Source organism: Cynocephalus volans, chromosome 16 (genome assembly GCF_027409185.1).
Source record: "Cynocephalus volans isolate mCynVol1 chromosome 16, mCynVol1.pri, whole genome shotgun sequence".
Classification (NCBI taxonomy): Eukaryota; Metazoa; Chordata; class Mammalia; order Dermoptera; family Cynocephalidae; genus Cynocephalus; species Cynocephalus volans.
The window spans coordinates 9,633,381-9,656,755 of record NC_084475.1 but is presented as its reverse complement, the minus strand read 5'-3'; the positions used below and the strand labels follow the sequence as shown (position 1 = coordinate 9,656,755).

Here is a 23,375-nt window from a genome sequence, read left to right as displayed (position 1 = left end):
CCATTTTTCCTTAACATTTTATCATGAGCTGTTCCATATGCCAATAGTCATTCTCATTTTAAAAGACTATAAAATGCATCAAATGCATTAATGTACTGTATTTTTACATTAACATTCCCCTACTAGTGGTCATTTAGGCTGTCTCCTATTCTTTTGCTGTAATTAACAGAAATAGTGCAATTAAAATTCCCATATACATAATTTGTTTTCCTTTTGGACTATTTCCTGAGACTAAAGTAACCAGGAATAAAATTATGAGATCAAAGTTACATTTCTTGACCCTGGACACCTAATGCCCAATTGCTTTCCATAAGGTAGTACCAATTTACAATGTGCATCTGTTCCAGCTACTTCAAAAGTATGCCAACCCTGAGCTTTCAAAAAATTTTCTAATTCCATAAAAATAAAGAGTTCTCTATTATTATCTTTATGAAGAGCCAACAGTCGAGTTAGGAATCTAAAGGTTCATGCACATGAAGCACAGAACGCAGGACAACGTAATCAAGTGCTAAGTGGTCTTGCAGAGTTAGTGTGTGCATTAGGAGTGTGAATCCTACAACCAGCTCACCATGACCTTGGGCAAGCCATGAGACCTCTCCAAGTCTCAATTTCCTCACTTATAAAATACAGATGACATTCATAGGGTTGCTTGCGGACTAATGAGGTAAATGGGCAAGGGGCTCAAGAACTATGTGTGGCATATAATCTGCGTGTGGGCTGCTGCTACATCTACCGCTATCACTACCGTTGCCACCATTGCCATTGCTGACAAAAGAGAAATCCAAGAAGGCTGAAATAGCTAGGAATACTTCCATTCGAGTCTCATTTTTAAATGCTCACCAGTCACTTGCACTTGACAATCTATTCAAACACAACATAATCAATAAGAAAACTCATTTTCTTTCTTACCAATTCCTCTCCTTGTATATCCCACTAGTACACTTTCCTTTCTACTTCCTGCCCTGCCAACAATTTCAGCTTCAAGTCTTCCTATCACCTTGGACTACTCTCTATCATCCATTTTTTTTTCTTCTTTAAAGTATATATAAATATGTACATATCATCTCCTATTTTGTATCAAATCCTGCTGTTCCTCTTTGAATCTTTCTTGCATGTTCCCTTTCTTTTTTATTCCCATTGCCATTTTTTATCATCTCAGACATGGACTGCCATCTCTTCACTAGTTTCTTTGCCCCAAAGAGGAAGTCTCACATCTCCTGGATCCATCTCTAAGCCTCTCCCAGACTAACCCTCCTGTGTCATGACTCCAGAACTTATGGTGGGATTCCTTATTGCATCAGATCCAAACTCTTCTGACTGACTTTCAGGGTGCTCTTATGCCTTGTTTTCTGGAATCTCTGCATTGTTCAAGCTCATCACAAGGCCTGTCATCAAGACCTGCACAAAGCTTCACATCTTAATATCGTTACATGTTCATTCATTTATACAACAGTGAGAGTACAATGAACAATGCATAAAATCCCAAGCTACTGCCTTTTAGAAACCTGTTTTTACAAGTTAGACCCAAGAGCTCCACGTATCCCTTGTCAGATAGATGTGCCTCCTAAAACTGAACATCTAGCTATCTCCCATCTCAGTGGGCTGCATCTCCTCTTTACATATCTAAATCCAACCCATTCTTCTGGCAGTTCAAATTCATTCACTGTTAGAAGTAGCTCCAATTTTTCCAGCAGGACATCTCTCTCCAGTCCATGAACTAATGTTATCTTTGTGGTCAGTATCATTTAATTGTCCCCTACTTGTTTCATTTGTTAGTTCTGTCTGTCTGACCAGACTGAGCTCCTTAAATGTAGGGATCAAAGAGCAAAACAGCTACCACTGAGCATTTACTACATTACTGAAACTTTAAGGTTTATTTCATGTAAATGTCCCATACCCTACAAAGTTGGCTCTCTTGCTATGCCCATGTTATGGATAAAGAAACTGCAATTTAGAGATGCCTGAGGTCACAAAGAGCCAGTCTGTGATGGAGGTGGGATGGGAACCGAGGCAGTGTGGTTTCACGGCCCATGTCCTTGAACCATGTGCTGTTCCTCCTACTGGAGGGTCACAGGACTTGGCACACAGCAGGGCTTTGATGGCCCTGGTACTTCAGTAAAAAATAGAGCAGCAAATGAAATCCTGTGATTTGTCCAATGCGCACAAAATGGGTGTCAAAAATGTAGCACACCCAGGTTTATTCTCCCCTCCTTTACGATGATATGATGATCATAGCATTATTTTTTTATTCCAGATGTGGCCTCAGAATTCTAAGCAGCTACTACAAATTGACTGGAGTTGGCATAGAATCATTCATTCAAAAGCTATTTGTTGAGTGTCTACTTCATGCCAGGCATTGTCACTAGGCACTAGGAACTCAATTCTTCACAATCAAGAGATGAAGTCCTTGCCCTTATGCAGAGATGGGTAAAGACAAACATAAAGTAATTATCAACTGCAATATGTACAAGTGAGGGTAAAAGCAAGGGCTGATACGGAGAATAAGAGAAGGGGGACCTGCTCTGAATGATGTGCTCAAGGAAGGCCTATCTGAAAAGGTAATTAAGAAGAGCAGGTCAAGTCAGCACTGTTTGGACTAGAAAATAAGAAATAACTTAAAAAATTAGCTTATCTAGTAAGGATTCTCTCCATTTGGCCTATACATACTTAACTTTTTTTAGGGTTTACAATCTGACCAGATGGAAAAGTGATAATAAAATAGATCTTAATACAAAGTTTCACAGATGAGGACTGAATCAGTAAAAACATAAATTGTGGAGATCTCAACTTCTGGGGAGCACTTGGGTCTAGGAAACAGGCAGGAGAAAAACAAACTGGCACACAGGTAGACAAATGCAATTTAGAAAAATACAGGGAAAAATATAAAAATTAACCTGCTAGGGCAAAAAGAAGGTACTTTCTCACATGTCCTAGATATGCTAGTATGTTATTTTCCTACTTGCAACAGGTTCATTTTGTGCTTTCCTTCAGTTACATTGTTAAAGTTAAAAACACCTTTCCTCCCATGAGTGCTTCTGCAAAGCGCAATACAGTGAACAGACAAGGGGCACTGCTCTGCCTGCAGCAGGTCCCGGGAAGCCAGAGCGGCCATAGTGCCAGCTGAGAGTTACTGGCTCTGAGCACACTACAGGAAAATAATGAACTCTATTACTGGAAAATGTCACTTGCTAAAATGTTTGAAAATCAATCAACCCACTGTGTTCTTTCTATTTCTGCTTACAAAAGAAAAGCCCCAAAGACATTGAAGTATTAACGTGCAACCTCATTTTCAAAGATAAATTCCTTTCTTTAAACAGTTTTTCTTCCATGAAATAGTGGATAGGGCATTCCTCAAGGAAATGGCAGAGACATGAATAGCAGAAGGAGAAAAAAGAAGTGACTGAAAAATAAAAGTACTTTTTCATTTTGAAAATTAAACACCATTCAATATTCTTAGCTACCAATCACTCTAAAATAAAGCAGGAAGAGTCAGAATATTGCCACTAGGAAAACAAAAGAGGCATATAGCTTAATACATAATTCTTCTAAATTTCCCAACAAGCTGCCCTCAAATAAAAGCATCAATATCCTGATTGCTGTTTTCAAATGGCAATAAACATAAACATTCAGTTAAAAAACTTACTGGCTCTCCAAGTTTATCCAAGTTATCCAGGAAATATTTTACAGATTCACCCTAAAAACAAGAAGAAAATACATGGTTATTAGGGCTTAAAAATAGAGGATCTTGTTACAGCAGTTTACATTACAGTGTCTGGTCATACACTTAATCCAGACATACATTGTTTATTCAATCATCTCAGACTGAACATCAAACACTTCTAAAAATTTATAAAAGTCTTCTCTGCTACAAAATACTAAATCTACAAAGGCCAGTTAATTTCAGAAATGCTTTACATAAGCACTACCCAAATGACCATCTACCTGAATGGGATTACATGCATGCTTTTTGATATAACTATGTATTAAAAGAGAAGATATAATTAAAAGGTGAAAACTGGTTTTGAGATAAACATAAATCTACAACTAAATTTAAATGAGACTATTTTTTTCTGCATTTTCTAAAGTTTATAGCAATGGCGGTTGTCTTCAGAGACAAGAACAAATGAGAGATGAGGCAAGAACACTGTATAAAATCTCCTAGTCACAGGCCTGTACCAGGACAGACATGCCTTGCTCCAGAAGATTATGGGTATTGCTGTAGGATTCACATCTCCAATAGGTCTTCTTTTCCTGAGTGGCCTACCCTTTCTGAGCCCAGATTCTGTTAGACCTCCAAACAATTTCAAACGTCTAAACTGTATGAGAATACATTCCTAAAACTAAACACTTGACCAGGAGACACAGAGAAGTGGGGAAGCATTTTGGGAAAAGGGGTGCTGTGCCTGAGTCTCCCAGTCCTTCCTCCCTGCAGTTACACTTTCCCGCTGGATTCCACACTGCCCCACCTGAAGCTGCTTCCATAAGTGCCTGAAGGCAGTCCTTTAGTGTTCAGGAGAACCACCTGAAGACCTTGTTAGATTGATTTAGGAGGCCTAGGGTGGGGCCTCAGTGTCTGCAATTCAAGGGATGCCTGGCACCACACCTTATGTATATGAAGCAACTCTGGCCTTACATAAAAATGTAGTTGGAAAAGGAAAGAGTATTTTAACAACCTTTTCAGATAACTGTAAATATTCTTCTTCGTTACTACCCCAAAATTTGACAAGTGGTGGTTTTTCAAAGGTTAGTTCCCTGTGAAATTGGAAACCCTAACAATGAGCTTTTTGTACTGTTATGTTAAAATTCATTAGTCAATCCTGTACTTTGAATGAATCTTTTACCTGCCAACAATTCTATGACATCAGACATTGGTCATTTGGAACATAATGGGTTACTAAGTTATGCAGATCTTCCCAGTGTTGGCATGTTTCATTATACAATATTTAAAAAATTATATTTGTTAATTATCACTTCCATCTTATAAGTCTTAAGTAGTGGGAAGCTGTCAAGCTCACAGTGGCAGGCAGATACAAGTTTTTCTAAATTCTAATTTTCCCTTGAAAGCTCAGATTTTATTGCTGGCAACCAAAACTCAGTTACTTAGAGTGACAGGTTAACTTCATTCATCTTCTAAAAAGTGTCTGTCAAATGCTCAAATCTGAGTAAGTCCGTTGTTCTTTCAAGTAAAATAGTGTTCCATGAAAAACACGGCTAGGTCAGCTCACAACGCACTCAGTTGCCCAACTGCTTTTCCTGGAGAAAATCACCCTGCTGCAGGAGTGGTTTTAGTGTACTTCCCATTTCATCACAGAAAATATTAAAGAGCTGTGTACTCAAGAGCAAAGATTTAACTTGTACAATTAATAATTTTACTGCTTAATCAAGGATAGTCGTAAGTGAAACTGCATTTGTTTTCAGCTGCAAATGCATGGCAGTGAAGAACACAGCTAGTAATACCAGTTGGGGCTAATGTAATGATCTGTGGGCCAGGGCACTGGCAGTTTTGCCCACAGGGCTGTTTCACCCAGTGCTTGCTCTTCTATATACCATCAGTGCAAGAGTCAACACATTGAAAAATGGAAATGACATCTAGTACATTATGAAGAGTATTCAACTCGAAGACACCCCTGGAAAAAGTTTTGAGGCTCCCTAGGGATCTGTGGGCCATAGTGAAAACTGCTGCCTTCAAGTATATCACAGAGGACTTGCATGAGTGAATGTGTGCACGTGTAGTGGGGTATGAGGTGGGGTGGGGAGTGTCTGACTGTGATTTCCTCATGATTATAGGTGGTGGTAAATGATGTTGCTTTTTTTCTGGACCTGGACTATTTGGTACAGTATCTGCAAGCTCTAAAGATGATTTTTCAGAGAAAAAATCTTCAATGAATTCATTCTGGGTTAATAAAGAGACTACTTGGTCAAATCTGTAAAGATATTAAGCATTATATCATCCATTTTAATGAAAAAATAGTATTTTCATTTTTTCATGGATAGCATCATACAGGTCACAGGGAATCTGGGCTTCATCTTTAAAAAAATTTTAACATATTTCAAAAAATGTGTTTTTGACTGGGTAGTGTTACATATTGCATCTATTGGCTTTTTTTCTTAATTTTATAATATAAATTTACCATGGACAATTTGAAAAGGAGAAAAAAGTACAAAGAAGGAAGTATGCATGAACTATTAATTCCATAACTCAGAGATAACCACAATTAACACGTGAGGATATTTCCGTCTAATCATTTTTTGTATATTTAACATAGTTGAAACAATACAGAGACAATTTTGCACCCTGATTTTTAAGTAACTGTAAGTAAATTTTAATGGTTAAAATAATTCTAAGTATTTACAAGGATATTTCAAAAAGTTCATGGAAAAACTGACTTAAAAGATAAAAATGAGGGCTGGTCACTTAGCTCAGTTGGTTAGAGCACTAACACCAAGGTCAAGGGTTCGGATCCCAGTACCAGCCACCCTCTTTCCCCCTCCAAGAAAAGATATGAGTTCTTCCTTGAACTTTTTGAAGACCCTTCATATATGCTAAAAAGTTAAAACAAAACACTAATCTAATGTTGGATAGTTGAATTATTTCTTTTTATTAAGTAGTCTTAATATTTTCAAAATAATGTTGTGATAAACAGCTTTGAGTATATAGCTTCATGTGTTTTTTGGATAACGTTCTTACAAGAATTACTAAGGAAGAGATTAAACATTTTTAAAATTCCCACTACTCACTGCCACAAAGGTTCTACCAATTCTTTCCTACCCCTCATAGTTAAAACAGTGAATTTATTATTTAATAGTGAATCTAGATGAAGATAAACTAAGCCAAGATCATACAAGAGTGTTCTGCAGATGCTTCTATAATTAATTAATTATAGAACTCTGAGAGGTTCCACATTGTGGTGACTGACGCTCACTATTTTAGGGACCCCAGAGCAAGGGGCTCTCTTTAAAAGCGAAAATAAATCCTACATTCAAACCAACAATAAAAGTTCAACTACACTAAAATACCTTTGTTAGTATTGTTTATCTTAACTGATGGTCAGATAAGTTAAAGTAACCTTATGATGAACATATCATCTAAAGCAGCCAATCCCTTCTCCCCCCCCCCCCCTTTTTTTTTTTAAAAAAGATGACCGGTCAAGGATCTTAACCCTTGACTTGGTGGTGTCAGCACCACGCTCTCCCAAGTGAGCTAACTGGCCATCCGTATATAGGGCTCCAAACCCGTGGCCTTGGTGTTAGCAGCACCACACTCTCCGAAGTGAGCCACGGGCCGGTCACCTTCTACCTTTTTGAAAGAAAATGCTTGCACCCAACCCATTGTTTGTGAGGTACAGAGATATTGGTGTACTCATTCCAGTGACCTTGCAAATTCACACAAAACTGTTGGAAAGTTATATGGAGATACTCCACAAAACTTTTAATGACCTTTGGCCATTCTCAGGAACTTATTCAACATAAACAAAATAATGCATACTAAAAGATATTTACTCAGTGCTTCTTGTGACACCAAGATTCAGGAGATCATTTTTCCACTTAGCATTAGGGGAGTGATTTAATAAATTTTGGTATACAGTACTAACATAATAAAATAATATGTCATCGAGTAATTATATCTGATATACTTGCTATGTATGAAATATTTATACCATTAAATGCTAAATTAAAGTAGATTACAAAGTGAAGGTCCACAACCCTGATCCACAAGTTTTTTTCTTCTTGCTTTTGCAAGCTTGGCACCAACACTCATCTTGGCAGCCAAACCTGACCTGAACCGATGTGAGATTCTTTACAGTCTTTATCCCACACAGTGAAACTATTCAAATGTTTTGCTACAAAACACTGTGGATATTATATAGTAAACCTTATATGCACTTTATTACCTTTCTGAAATCCAAAAAACTCTTAATTCCATAATACATAAGGACTTAAGGATTTATGAGAGACTATGGACCTAAATGATGTATGCTTTAATTTTAGCTATTTAAAATATGGCTAAAGGTAACTTTGTGACATTTATGGGTGACTGTATTCTCTTCTCAAAAAAATTTTAAAAGAGGACAAAAAAAGACTTATCTTGGTAGTACAAATATTAAAAAATACACATTTAGAAAAATTTTTTTTGCTGAAACTTCCTGATTTAACTGCCTTCCCTAAGAAGGGATCTTAAGTCTTTGGAGTTCAAATTACTACAAGCCTTTGTTTATTAGCAATTCATAATCTCACCAAAGTCAAATGATGATTACAGAAAAATACATGTGCCCCTATTATTAAATTTTCAAGTTCAGCAAAGGAAATTACGTTAGTATAATTTATAAAATCTTCGTGCACTCAAGACTGTATAAAACTGAAATTAAAATATTTATAATTATTTCACATTTGAATATGTGGATGGACTTTTTCTAATATCTTAAGTCCTAAATAAGGTACCCTAATGTTGTCTCTCCCATTACTTATCTATTCAAGGTGTATAAACACTTGTGAATATTATTCCTATGAAAAATATATTTTGGTTTAAAATAACTCCCCAACCAAAAAAAAGATATATTAATTCACCATTTCATATCAGAGGTAGTACTATTGATCCTTCCATTAGTAAAGACTGAGAGTAGGAGACATAAGAATGGGTAAATAACCTTCTAATGTGCAAGGCTATAGACTAAAACTTCAATACTCCTATAACAAATAAACATTAAGGTTTTCTACAATTTATCACAAGGGTCCAATAAAATCAGGTTCCTCCAAAGTAAGCTACTCTGAAACAATTTTAAACACACACATGCATGTGCATATACACATATGCTATACAAGGAAAACTACTCTTCTGAATTAGGTAATTTGGGGAAATTTTTCACAGCAGCTTTTAAGAGTTTTACTGAGAAAAACCTGTCATTTTACTATCTTGAAAAAATTCTAAATCAAAAACTACAAAATGCGTTATTTGCAATTTAACATAAAGGACACAAAAATGAATAATGGTATCTCTGTACTCAGGGAGCCCAAGAGCTTCTGATCACTTCCTTTTGTTTGTGTCCTCACGCAAAGTTTATACCTAGCTGAGTACCTGGCATCTGGTAGCCTCTCTTCCACCCAAAAGCATTTGGTGAATGAAGTATGAATTTTGGGGAGAAAGTTACTACCCTCAAATATTCTTACCTAACAATTCAGAAGATGTGATTAAACGTCTTCTGGTTTTCTAACATTAATAAAGTTAAGGAAAAGATGTGAATTTCAGTCCTTTCTCTAACACTGACTGATCTGGCCAAGTCTCTACATTTCTCCAAGCCTCAATCTAAAACAGTAAAATGAGGAAGAAGTTCAGCGGTTCAATGGATACCATTTAAAGTGGTGGCCTGTACAACACTTTCAGTTTGTTCAACTGATTTAAAGTTCTCCTTTCCTTATATGTCACGTATCTGTTAATTCTAAATTCGCTTTTGTTGTGACTCATAATTCAAGTTATGTTGCTTAGTCTCTTTGCTAATACTTAAGTAAAAGCTTTTTTTTAAAGATGACCATGAAGGTGATCTTAACTCTTGACTTGGTGTTGTCAGCACCACGCTCTCCCAAATGAGCTAACCGGCCATCCCTATATAGGGATCCAAACCCGTGGCCTTGGTGTTAACAACCACAACTCTCCCAAGTGAGCCATGGGCCAGCCCTTAAGTAAAAGATGTCATGTATTAGGCAAGAAATATTATGAGTTTAAGACTCTCACCTTTTGCTAGTTACAACTTGAGACCCTGTTATAACTTTTCCTAGTCCATTTTATGTCACTGAAAGGAATTTTTAATAAAATTCAAAAAAAAAATCCATTTCACAGGTAAGATTTTTTAAATTTAACATGTTTTATGTCATCCCTTAGTTCTATTTTATGTACAGAACACTGAGAACTTTCCAGGTTACTGTAGTAAGCTTGAAAAGTGTAAGGTAGGATGGCACTCTGAAAAGTCTTCCCATATTTTTTTAGCCTTGTGGGTATTTACATTCCACCTAAACAATGGCACAGCAGCCAGTGGACCTGGGCTCCAGGCTTTATTATTAAAAATAGACTTTATAGGCCGGCTCGTGGCTCACTCGGTAGAGTGCGGTGCTGATAACACCAAGGCCACAGGTTCGGACCCTATATAGGGATGGCCGGTTTGCTCACTGGCTGAGCGTGGTGCTGACAACACCAAGCCAAGGGTTGAGATCCCCTTACCGGTCATCTTTTTTTAAAAAATAAAAAAATAAAATTAAAAAAAATAAAAATAGACTTTATTATTGACAAAGTCCATGAAATTAACTGAACTGGTGAGCTTCAGTTACTCTTCTAGCTTTAAAATTCTGTAAGGTCCTATGAACTATATTTCTTATCAGTTTTACAAAGCTGTGTCTAAGCTGAGAATGGCTCCAATGCTGTCCCCCATCCACAAGCATCATTTGTTGTAAAACATTTTTTGCTTGTAAAGACAAAATGCACCAGGAGCCTGAAGGTAAGAGAAAAACTGAGAAAACAAGTTAGAAAACAAGGATTTAGTAGTTTATTTGCCCAAGTACTGAACAAGTGACAGACTTATTTAACGCTCTCTTCTGCACAGCTAAAATATATAAAGGACAGGATTTAGAACACACTACTTTAAAAGGATATGGAACTTAAGCTGGATAGCCAAAGAATACACAAGAAGAAACTATCTGCCTTTTTAGAAGAACACATACTCAAAAATACTGGCAGCCTTATGTAACCCTACTTACAGAAAACAAGTAAAAAGTAGAGATTTTAACTTCAAAGTCTGATCCATGCCTGAAGGACATTAATTTCTACAGACTATAGAGATGAGAATCAAACACAGATTTTTTTTTTAAGCAAGTCATACACATTCTAAAAGCAATTTGGTAATAGGTATGAAGATCTTTAATAATGATCCTCAGCAGAGTACTACTGAAAAAGTACATGCAACTACAACAGTGGTAGTGAGTTACTACTGTGGCAGAAGGGAAGTCTGGGTGACAGCCACTGGATTATTCCTTTTATTTATCTAGATTCTAGACCAGTAGTCCATCCACATACTATAGCCCACAAGCCAAATCCAGCCCCACTGCCTGTTTTTGCATGGCCCATTTCTAAATGCTTGGGAGAAAAATTTTAAAATGACATGTGAAAATGATATGAAATTCATATTTCAGTATCCATAAATAAAACTGTATTGGAACTCGGCCACATTCACTTGTTCTGTATCTGTGGCTGCTTGCATGCTACTACAGTAGAAGTGAGGAGTGGACAGAGATGCTGTGTGTGGCCCTCTCGTTGCTCTGCACCACTGGCTCGGTGCACTGTAAACTGCAGTGATGCAATCATATCTTGAAAACTTTTCAAGTGTCACCAGGACTGCCATACCAAGACTTTGGTTAAAAAATTACTAGTAAATATACATCCATCAAAAAAAAGAAGAAACAAAACAGAAGACTGAACAAACGCCACGTTTTAAGGCACAGTGGAATATGGATAATTTTGATATCAAATTAGATGGCAAAGCACTGTGTCTATATGCAATGACATTATAGCTATGCTAAATGAATACAACGTGAATCAACATTTACAGACTAAGCACTCTACACAATATTCCCAACTCACAGGAAAACAAGTCAGAAAAAAAAATCACAAAGTTTAAAACAAACTAGCTCACCACAGTAGAATTTTCTTCACAAAATCAAAAAGTTCTGAAAATGTGACTGCAACCAAAGTTTTCAAGTGGTTCACTTGTTAGCTAAGCAAGTAATGCCACTGACCAGTAGTGAGTTAATTAACTCATGTTTGATTGCAGCAGCAGAAACATGTCCACAGAAAATAAACTTATTTAAGACTATTAGCCTTTCAGTGAGAAAAGTTGTTCAGAGTTATGACATTGGGAACAACCACCGATTGTCAATTAAAAAACAAGGCAAATAATTTTGAAGGTTTTCCTTGGCTCTTGCCGAGTTTGTTCTCAATAGTGCTCAGTTGTTGTTCACTTGAAGAATCAATGCCAAGTTTGAAGTGACTGAAGAATCAGCCTGTATGAATAGTCTTTGTGAGATTACACGTGAGAATACTTTCAAAGAAGGTGAGAAAGCATGATCAGCGCAATGTTAATTGGATATGCTAGAGTATGTTAAAATTAATGGTGGTAAAAATATGTTGTGGAGCAGAAAAAGGGCTTAGTCGGACAAATATACAAAGCCTGTGAAAAGGGTTACTCACTGCATTACTCATGAATAGGTACTGTGGGAAACACATGCATCTATCACGTGTTATTGAACCAGTACTGTCAATGATGAATTTAAAGGGTTCAGATCCTTAAAAAAAAAACAAAAAAAAAACGGGGGGGGAGGAAGACATTACAACCACAATTACTTGAAGTTGATACGACAAGCAAACAGAAAAGACATTGTTGGGGGGGGAGGGGGGAGGGAGGAGGGAGGGAGGTTTTGGTGATGGGGAGCAATAATCAGCCACAATGTATACCGACAAAATAAAAAATAAAAAAATAAAAATAAAAATAAAGGGTTCAGATCCTTGTAACAGCCAGCCGCCAAAAAAAAAACATAAAAAAAATAATTTGCACTCGTGAACTTGACCGTCATCAGCTTGGTAAATTTTTTTCAGAAACAGAAGGTGAATATTCTGACTAGCCTTATTACTGTTGGATGGCTTAGCAGTAGTTAAGATTTTACTGAAATTTTTTGAGCACAGGGATAAAATATATATTTTTTTGAACAAGAACTACCCTTAAGCACTACTATCAAACACTGAATGTCTTTGGAAATTAGCTTTAGGGAAGATTTGATTATATTTCTGAATGAATTCAGCCCCAAATTACAAGGCAAAACAGCATTTTTTGGTCAAATTTATACTCTGGTAAAGTCATTTCAACAACTAGCATTGCTTGAATCATAAGCAATGTCAAACTGCTTTACATACTTTCTTTGCTGTCAAAAATTAAAACAAGGACTGGCTGGTGGCTCACCTCGGAGACAGTGGTGCTGGTAACACCAAGGTCAAGGGCTTGGATCCCATAAAATCTGCAGTGGACATGTATTTCCAAATTCAAACTACAGTTCCAGCTGCATCTTTCAGACCCCAATGCAAGTGCAAAGGAAATTTCCATATTTCAAAATCCATTTAACTGTGCAAATGAAGAACTTCACCTAAGCTTCAACTGGAAGTGGTTAATCTACGACATAATGACATGCTAAGAGACAAACACTGAGAAGACCCAAGCAGAATTCTGTAAATGTCTTCCAAGCAATGACTATGATCAATTAAAACCACATGCTCATTTGGCATTATCTATCTGTGTGAAAAGACATTTTCAAGGATGAAATACGTAAAAATTTTACCACAGATCAGCATTAATAGATGAACATTTACGACTGATTTTGATTATAAGAAACATTAAAACTTTGAACCCCAATAAGCAAAATGTTATTCCCCCCTTCCCCCAAAATCCCAATCTTCTCATTAGCAGGCCTATAGTACAAAAAACTATACACAATTTTTATTGTATTTGGAATTTCATCAATAAAAAAATTTGTGGAAATCTGTGTCCTCTTGTTATATAAAACCTACATAATGCTCTTGATTTTGTCTCTTGGCATGCGAAGCCTAAAATATTATACTATCTGGCTCTTTATGGAAACAGTTTTCTAACTGCTGTCCTAGAGCAATGGTTCTTAATCCAGGTAATACATCAGAATTGCCTAATGTGCTTACTAGAAACAGATTCCCAGGTGTACCGCAAATATACCAAATCCAAATCTTAGCAAGATGCACGAGCCAGTGATTCTGATGTAGCCATCCCCAGTATCACTCCAAATTGGTAGATACATTTTACTCAAAACTGGATTTTATATTAATTTCATCTTTGAGAATCGATTACACCAAATCAGCTTTTTTTGAAAAGTCTTGTAAAAGTGCTAAGATATTAAGAAACTAAATTAAAAACTTAACTTAGTTTTATCTCACTGCAAAGGTAGGTTTCAAGAAAAATTTACATTCTTCATAATTCGACTAAGTCTCACCAAAAAAAAAAAAAAAAATCAAGCTTTCGTTTAGGATATATGAATTGTGAATAAACAGTAAAAACTGTGTATATACAGCTTTTCCTTTTTAAAAACTGATTTCACAATTCAGACAAACTTTCTTTCTTTCTCTATTACAGTTCTAGCTGCCTACCTCTCCACAACCCTAGAGAGCCTATTTTCCAACGCCCACCATAGTCCACAGCCTTCAAGCTAACTCAGATTTTGTGTTTAAAAAATAATAAAGGGCTGGCTGGGTAGCTCAGTTCGTAGAATGTGGTACTGATAACACAAAAGTCAAGGGTTCAGGACCCCATACCAAAAATGAATGAACCTGGTATTTGGGCTGTAACACTGTTAAGATGCTAAAAAGAGGGCCGGCCCATGGCTCACTTCAGAGAGCGTGGTGCTGACAACTCCAAGTCAAGGGTTAAGATCCTTGACCTGTCATCTTTTTAAAAAAAAAAAAAATGGGGGGGGGGGAGAAGGGATTGGCTGCTTTAGATGATATGTTCATCATAAGGTTACTTTAACTTATCTGACCATCAGTCAAGGGTTAACATCCCCTTACCGGTCACCTTTAAAAAAAAAAAAGCTAAAAAGCACAGATGAAAGGTTATTAGAATTGCTAATTACATTTTAGCACTAGGACTCTAAGGAACTTGAAACCCATATTAAACTTACAAAATTAATTTGCTTCTACAACAGATACCTGAACTTTGCATGATTAAATAAGCAATTCAAAGTGCTTAACAAGAAGCACTCTCATTTTTATGTGGTAAACATGTAAAAATTGTACTGTGGGATGAAAACAACAAATAAAACAGAATAAATACAAACTGTAAAAAATGTATCAGGTTTTAACTCTTCAAAGTTAAAATAAGAAGCCTACTCTGCCAAACACAATTATGATTTTATAAATATTTAAGTTGTTAATAATGATTAAAAATCCAAAAGCTATAGCATTTTCTATATTCTATACTCCCAAAATAAGACCAAATCACTACCCCCACCAAAAGGAAATAAGCCATGATTAGAAAATAATCTACAAGTTGGAGGTGAGGCTTTCTATTAAAAAAAAAAAATCACAAATCATAAACCAAGTTTATATAGTATGAAAAATAAAGCCATTTCCATAGAGAAAATATAATTAAGAAAATAACTTTTTGCCATATGAATCTTACACTAAGAATTACAATTTCAGGGGCGGCCCGTGGCTCACTTGGGAGAGTGTAGTTCTGATAACACCAAGGCCAAGGGTTCGGATCCCTATATAGGGATGGCTAGTTAGCTCACTTGGGAGAGCATGGTGCTGACAACACCAAGTCAAGGGTTAAGATCCCCTTACTGGTCATCTTTAAAAAAAAAAAAAAAAAAAAAGAATTACAATTTCACCAAAAATATGAAGCTGAGGGGGTTCATTAAAGATGAAGAGCTTCAAGGTCCTTCAAGATCTAATAAAGCATGACCTCGCTCCCTGCCCCACCTTTTTAGGAATGATGCATAGAAAAAGACAAGAAAATTCATCAAAATTTAATAGTGGTTTTAAAGATATATACATTTACCTTTTCCCAGCACACCCTCAAGTCTCACTACTTTGTGAAGCAGAAGGAAAGAAACTATTTTATGGAAATCCGGTTTACTGACTTTCTAAAAACTTTCCCACATTCCAATCTTAATATTTCTATGTCCTTTCTCTTGCCTCAGAAATCCAAAGTACACCTGTCTGTCTCAAAACATCCAGGCCTATTTATTTAGTAAAGCCAAATCTCTACTTCGGAGTCCTTTAAACATCGAAGTTTCTTCTTTTGCTTAAAAGTCCACACTATTTTGGGCTGGCCCCGTGGCTCACCCAAGAGAGTGCGGCACTGGTAGCACCAAGGCCGTGGGTTTGGATCCTATATAGGGATGGCCGGTGTGCTCACTGGCTGAGTGTGGTGCGGAAAACACCGTGCCGAGGATTGCGATCCCCTTACCAGTCAGGTAAAAAAAAAAAAGAAAAAGAAAAAAAGTCCACACTATTTTGACCAGCACCTCTCTTATGGCATGAATCATTTTCTACCTTATACCCCAATCGTGTGTGAACTTGGTTTATGTCCCTTTCTATAATGCATTGTTCCTAGGGATAGAGTATTATCTTATTAGTTGTAGTATTCCTCCTACCATTTTACATATAGTAAACGTTTAGTACATATGTTTGAAAAAGTGAATGTCACAGAATTGCACTCTCTTGGGAACTAGGAATACAGCAACATGTTAATTTCCCCCCTTTTATAACAAAAGTCCTTTGTGAGAATGACAGGAAAAGTGAAAACAAAACAAAATACCCAAAACCTAATGAGTTTAGAAAACACTTCACAGGTGACTCTTAACACTACCCATCATCTACTACCAAGAATCACTATAATTAGAATTTTCCAAAATTGCAGTAGTTTGCTCTTGAAGTAATGAGTTCACTGGCACTTAAGACATTTCATAAAACACCTGAGTCTACAGCGAACACTATTTCATATATCATAAGAGAGATACTACATAGATTACTTGTCTAGACCTCAACACTAGAATGAGGTAGTGCTACAACCTTATGCAACTTCCAAGTTACCAAGGAAGATGAAAGTCAAGGAATAAGGATTGAGCCATCTCTAATTCCTGCCTTCCTGACCCTTTGCTCTTCCACCCTGCCTGCCAACATACACACTTTCCAGAGAGCTATAATCTCTAAATGAAGTCTTCAGAATCTAGCTTCCCCTACTAGGTGAGTTTCCTTAAGCTGAAATAATATAGGTTTTCTTTTTTCAAAAAAGAGGCAGTTACTGGTATAATACTGAAAAGTTCATCAGACCAAGAAATGTTAGGGATGTTAGGGAAAACTTGGTGAAAACTGAAGGATCAGGGCTAGAATTAGCTGTGCTGTTCAGTCAAAAAGTATTTACCAAGAATTACCTGAAATGGGAAAAAAATAACAGTTTCAACAATAAACGATGAATTAGTTAATAGTGCGCCTTTCATGTTTGAATTCTCTAGCCGGTCTCAACTGTTTTCACCAGCATTATCTTTTACTTTTCTCTATAAAGTGAGCTCCAATCAAAAGGAGTCCATTTTATAGATGAGAAATCTGAAAGTCAGGGAAATTATCAGGTGGCTTAGCCAACAGAACTATTTTAGTAGCAGAGCCAAGAATTTATAGTATCCTGATTCTTAGCCTAGTTTTCTCCTTGACTATATACCATGATTTCTCCCCCATCTCCAATGCAACTTCCAACTCTTGTAATCATACTCTCCACTCAATATCTTCGCATTTATGTTTTATCCTTCCCATAGCACTTATTTTTATATGTAGTCATATATGTAAAAATCTAGGCTCCATGTCTCTTTGCTACACCTCTTTGTATCCCAGAATAGGAATATTACCTGTGCATAGCAATAGCTACATAAACATCTTTTGAATTTTTTGTATTATAACTTCCCCTTTGCGACATCCTGTTTCCATCTTCTTATTATTATTTCTACAAATGTCAGTCACTGCAAGCATAATATATTGAGCAGGAAAGTTTTTCAAATAGCTTTTTATCACTAAATTCCAATTGTTTGTAAACATGTAAATAGCAAAGGCAGAAAATGAAGAGATCAACTCAAATTTACATGGTTAAGTTCTTCAGAGGCATGAAGTTCATTACTTTTTTTCAATATATCTAAATACTTTGAAAAGCACTGTGGGCAGTGATATGGGGAAGATGCTAAGATAAAATGGAGGGTTGGTTGGTTAGCTCAATTGGTTAGAACGTGGTGCTGATAGCATCAAGGTCCAGGGTTCGATCCCTGTACCAGCCAGCTGTCAAAAAAAAAAAAAAAAACCAAAACAATCAAACAAAAAAAACCAGATAAAATGAGAAGATCTTATTCCATGTAAGTAACAACTAAATATTAACATCAATCAAAAAGACACACCATAAAAGTGATAAGTATCCTTGTAGTTCAAAGAGAATAATATTCAGGTAGATTTTGGAAGGGCTGAAGATGATGTTAAATCTTCAGGACTGTTCTTCTCTGAACAGATTTAGAACATTTCAGAGTACTTCTAACCTTAAAATTTCAGCAGATCCAAATTCAAAGTAATGACCAAGCAGGTCTCTACCTGCTCCAGGACTAGAATTCCAGATGGTAGTGAAGAGTCACAGATCATTCAGTATTTAAAAGGTTTTGGGCCAGCCCCGTGGCGCACTCTGGAGAGTGCAGCACTCGGGAGACTCGGGAGAGCACAGCGGCGCTCCCCGCCGTGGGTTCAGATCCTATATAGGAATGGCCGGTGAGCTCACTGGCTGGGCACGGTGCGGGCGACACCACGCCAAGGGTTGCGATCCCCTTACCAGTCACAAAAAGACAAAAAAAAAAAAAAAAAGGTTTTATTTTTATCATAGGTAGCATATATTCTAATTACTAATACTGGAAAATTTGACACGTCAAATTCTAACAATGAGAATTTTAGGTAATATGCATCACACATATAATTAACTTCATTTTACTAGATTATTTTGTAGACTATGATAAAAGTCAGAAGACCATCGCACTGAAACAGCCTATTCAAAAGTTCGTTCACTACTAACACAAACCACAATTGCTTAATCTTGTAAAATGTCTTGAATTTAATTGCTGGCCAATTAAGTAGGTTTATAAATGGCAGAAAGTTCACTACGAAAAAAAAGTTAGTCAATTATAAAAAATAAAATAAAGAAGTGAATTAAAAAGTATCTCATTTTTATGTGTTGAGGTCCTTTTAGTTATGAGTCTAGCATAACAGTTCAAGAAATATTAAAATCCAAAGAATATCTACATTACCAGGATAATTTAGTGAGAAATTTTCTTTTGAAACCTAAGTATACATGTGATTCTGGAAATGATATTATAACTCAAAGTTGATATCCAGTTTCCTTTTATAAAGAATCAACAACTAGCCAAGTGCTACCAAGAACAGAATATTTACTGAAGTACTAGCATAGTACAAAATAGATGTTCGTATTTTAAAACAGTGAAGTCCAATGGTTTAAAGTGGTTTACATGCTTTTCATGAACATTTAAGTCCTTCCATTTTTAAGTTTGCAATATTTCAAAGAGGAAAAAGAATCAAGAGATATGAGAGGAAACTAGAAATCTATGTTCATTCCTTACATTGATCACGACTGTGAATTGCCTCTATTAACATAATTAGGTTTTTGTATACCTATGCCTTTCATTTCTATCAGTTTTATAATTCCCCAAAAATCCAGGTCAAAATGTTTTCTGAATATTTATCAGGTAGGATTCATTAAGCATATATTTAGGGAAGTCTATTCAACAGAAACTTATTGTCTTTAAGAGACCTTCTTAGTACGCTTTTATCAATAATTCCCATTTGTATACACTAATGATTTCAGTCCTGAAAGCATCTTGATGAAGTCACATCTAAATAAGGAGACTATATTCTATTAATAGACTCTGTGTAATATAAGCCTTTCCATCTAGAATGGATTTACATAAAGTTTTCAGCAAGAATTAAATGCCAAATATAAATAAGTACAAAATGCAAAAGTGTGAGGTTAAAACTGATTAATAAATGAAGACTCTTCATTTCAACCCTATGGCTAGTTATAAAGACAGAGTTAAAATTTCTTATTAAACTCAGTTCCCCATCCTATCTGTCCTTTATTGTCTTTTAACATATCCATATGAAAATATGAAATATTCCAAGATATTGCTCTATCCACAGTACTGACCTGAAATCTAAGATTCTAGCATTATATGCAATTCCTTAAAGACAATAAATATAAAACTAGACCTTTTAATTTTATATTAAAATTAATATTTTAATATAAAAATATTTTAAGAGTTTGTTCACAGCTTTGAAAATGACTTTAAAGAGAAAAAATCTTGAAATCACCCTATTTCAAATATTTGAAATATACCACCTCTGTAATGGGTACCGTGTGTTTTTTTTCCCCTTAATTTGTATTTTGAGAAGGCTTTACCAGGCTAGAGGGCAGCTTTACATAGGGTAAGCACCCAAAGTCCTCGTCCTGGTTCTCAGAGCTTGCCACGGACCAGCTTCACTTCTCCTATCATTTAATGCCCTTCTAACATTCTCATTTTGCCTGGGTTTTTCAAAGGACCTAATTTTATTGTTCCTTATCTTTGAGATTGCTTTTTTTTTTTTTTTTTTATGGCTTTATTCATTTTTCTCTGGAAAAACAAAGTATTTGATAGACGCATAGCACATATTTTTAATAAGCGTAATATTGTCATCTTTATCATTTATGCTTTAATGATAAAGTACCACCACTCATGCCTTTTTGTTTGGTTCATGAGAATCAAGACAGTATTTACTTATTGCCAAAAAAACATGTTATTTTCCTTTGCTCTGTCGATATACCAGAATTAAGTAGACTCCAAGTGAATGCAGTTTCAAATTTCATGCTAGCATTTTCTATGTGCATCAATTAAAACCTCCAAAAGAGCCAAAATTAGTCAGTTACAATAAAAACTAACCCACTTTTTGAAATTAAATATCCTTCCAGATCTAAGATAATTTGTAATAGTTTAAGCAGAATTTCCAAAAGAATACTAACTTTATCTCATTTAGATAACTTATTTCAATTTTTCTAGCATCTATGTATTAAAAACAAACTAGTGCACAATATCAAAAATAAAAATTTTTTAGAAAGAGCTAAGTTATTACTTTATTCTATAAATTGGCTTTTTCTTGCCATCACTCACAAATTAATAAATTCCTCCTTATAAGTTTTTCATTTAGACTTATCACCAAAATAATTTAAGGCTAGTAATCTTCATGTTTTCAGTTTTCTGAGCATTTCTGTAGTTCCACCAAATTCCAATTTACACATAATACAAAATGTACAATGCAGTTTAGTAATTCTCCTACAGAAGTCACACAAAAGAACCTTATTTTATTAAAATGCTTCATCTTGGGGAAATAGAGAAAAAAGTTTTAGCCACATGTCTAATAAGATTTATAAATACATATGCATCTTATACATATGTATCTCATTAAATGTTCGATTTTGTTATTATCTTAAGAAAGGAAAAATTAAGTACAAATTTTAAATGTGAGAAAGGAGTTTAACACTGCAGAGATGGATCAGCTCTGACACAACATATAATGCTGACCAACAGGGTAGCAACATGGTAAGATCTACCCCGTATTTATGCCACATGTTACCATTTAGCACCACCAACTTCTGTTCATAAAAAAATATACAGGGAAGAATTTTCCATTTAAGTCAAAAATTCACATCCATTTCTAAAGAATGCCTTGCTGGTCCTCTGAGAAAAATCACCTCCTCCAGGAAATGCTAATGTTACAACATTAAATAAACAGGATATGAAGTTGTACAGAAAGTACAGAAAAGTTTATCTCACCATCCAATACTGTGTTCAGATACCGGAAGGAAATATACCAAAATGTTAACAAAGATGTCTTGGGGTGGTGGTATAGTAGCTAAATGGTTAATTTTTTTTTTTTTTTTTAAATGACCGATAAGGGGATCTTAACCCTTGACTTGGTGTTGTCAGCACCACGCTCACCCAGTGAGCAAACCGGCCATCCCTATATGGGATCCGAACCCGTGGCCTTGGTGTTATCAGCACCGCACTCTCCTGAGTGAGCCACAGGCCGGCCCCGAAATGGTTAATTTTTTTACAATGAACAGGTAAGTTTTAAAATTTAAACTTAAAAAAAAAAAAAAAAAAAAACTAATTGGATTCTAGAGCCTGTAAGTAACTCCCTTATAACAAACCACTTTCCTACTCTTCAGTTTTCACATAATGATTATACCAAAAAGGTTAGAGTTTTAAGCCTTGAAAAAATTCCTCAACTTTAAAGTATTTTTGAAAAGGGCCACTCATATACAACCCTGACAGCATATAAATACTTAGCTTTGCCAGAGCTAGAACCCATCATCAGTAAATTTTTTTTTGATTCCCAAAAAGAAGTGACTTCGATGTTAAAAAGAAAAAAAAAATGGAGTTTTCCAACATAGGACATACTTCCCAAATACAGTTTCAATTCTCCTGCTATCTAAACAGAGGGGTCTATAAGAGTGCTGTGTAATACTCCAAAGTCCTCATGTATGCACACCAGATGGAAGTTCTGCTCTGCAATGATGTGCTCCAATACCCCAAAACTCCAACATTACATGATAATCAACACTAATAAAGCAATTTAATTCTATGCCTAAGATTCAGAACAGGTAAGAGGAAAAACAAGACCACTCTATTCCCAGTTTACTGTTCCACCATCCCAAACTGTCTCGCCAGCAGAAAAGGTCCACACAGCTTACAAGGAGCATTAACTACATCCTCCCCTTCCCCAATCCCTGAATCTATCATGTCAGACAGTAAAGCAATGCAACATGCAAATATTTCTAAATACTAATGAATGTGGAAATTAGCTCACAATTTATACTGGCATATCAGTTCCTATTTCCAGGTCACTTTGGATAATTTTGTTATTAAAGGAAGCAGGAAAGCATGGTAGTATCAGACATGGGCTATCCTACAGCCTTGAGTTTGAATCTTGACTCTATCACCAAAACTAGCTGTGAATTTAACCTCTACATGCTCTTCTGTAAACCCATGTTTTACATATAACATAAAGTGAACTGGATTACATGCTCTCTTATGTCCTTTCCAGGTTAATATACAGTAATTCTGCATACTCTTGGCAGAACAGGTACAAATATAGTTTGTATCTGCACTTATCATATCACAGCATTTATTAAATAGTTTGCCATTACTGTCAGCTTATCTGTTTCCCACTAGTTTGGGAGCCTCCATAAAGGCAGCCAGACAGGCAGTTCACTTGAGTTCCTAGGGCCTAGTTTGAACCCAGAACATAGTATGGGCAGGTATTCAATAAATGTTTGCAGAAGAATGAATAAGCACCATGTGTACAACTGATCAAGTTATCACCCTCACTAAATAGGAAATAATCATATGTAAAATAATCAAATACAAAGTGCAGAAAAATTCTTTTGTATTTGTCTGGCCTAACAGATTAACAATATTTAACTCAACTGACATTTAACTCTTCTGAGAGTGAAATCAGAGAAAATGATTAATATAAATGCAATGTCCTTCTGAACTTTAAAAAGGTCTGAAAAACCACAACCTACTAAGCCAGGTGGTTGAAAGTACTGCAAAAGGGAAACGAGGTCAGCTTGATTTCAAGTGAATCTTCTGCACTTCCTCACCTCTCTTCCCTCTTCAAGCACTTCCAGTCTGGCCTCTCCTTCACCACATCACCTGCCACAACTGGCATATACAACCTCTCTCTT

The 23,375-nt window shown here is 35.9% G+C and overlaps 1 protein-coding gene across 2 annotated transcripts in view; it reads right to left on the bottom strand.

Annotated features, from left to right (window-relative positions):
* The window catches only part of GNA13 (G protein subunit alpha 13), a 43,847-nt gene that overhangs the window by 5,693 nt on the left and 14,779 nt on the right, over nt 1–23,375 (bottom strand). For both annotated transcript variants that reach the window (XM_063080567.1, XM_063080566.1), the window contains exon 3: nt 3,644–3,694. In XM_063080567.1, the coding sequence (XP_062936637.1) occupies nt 3,644–3,694 (51 nt within the window). The remainder of the gene's footprint in view (nt 1–3,643; nt 3,695–23,375) is intronic.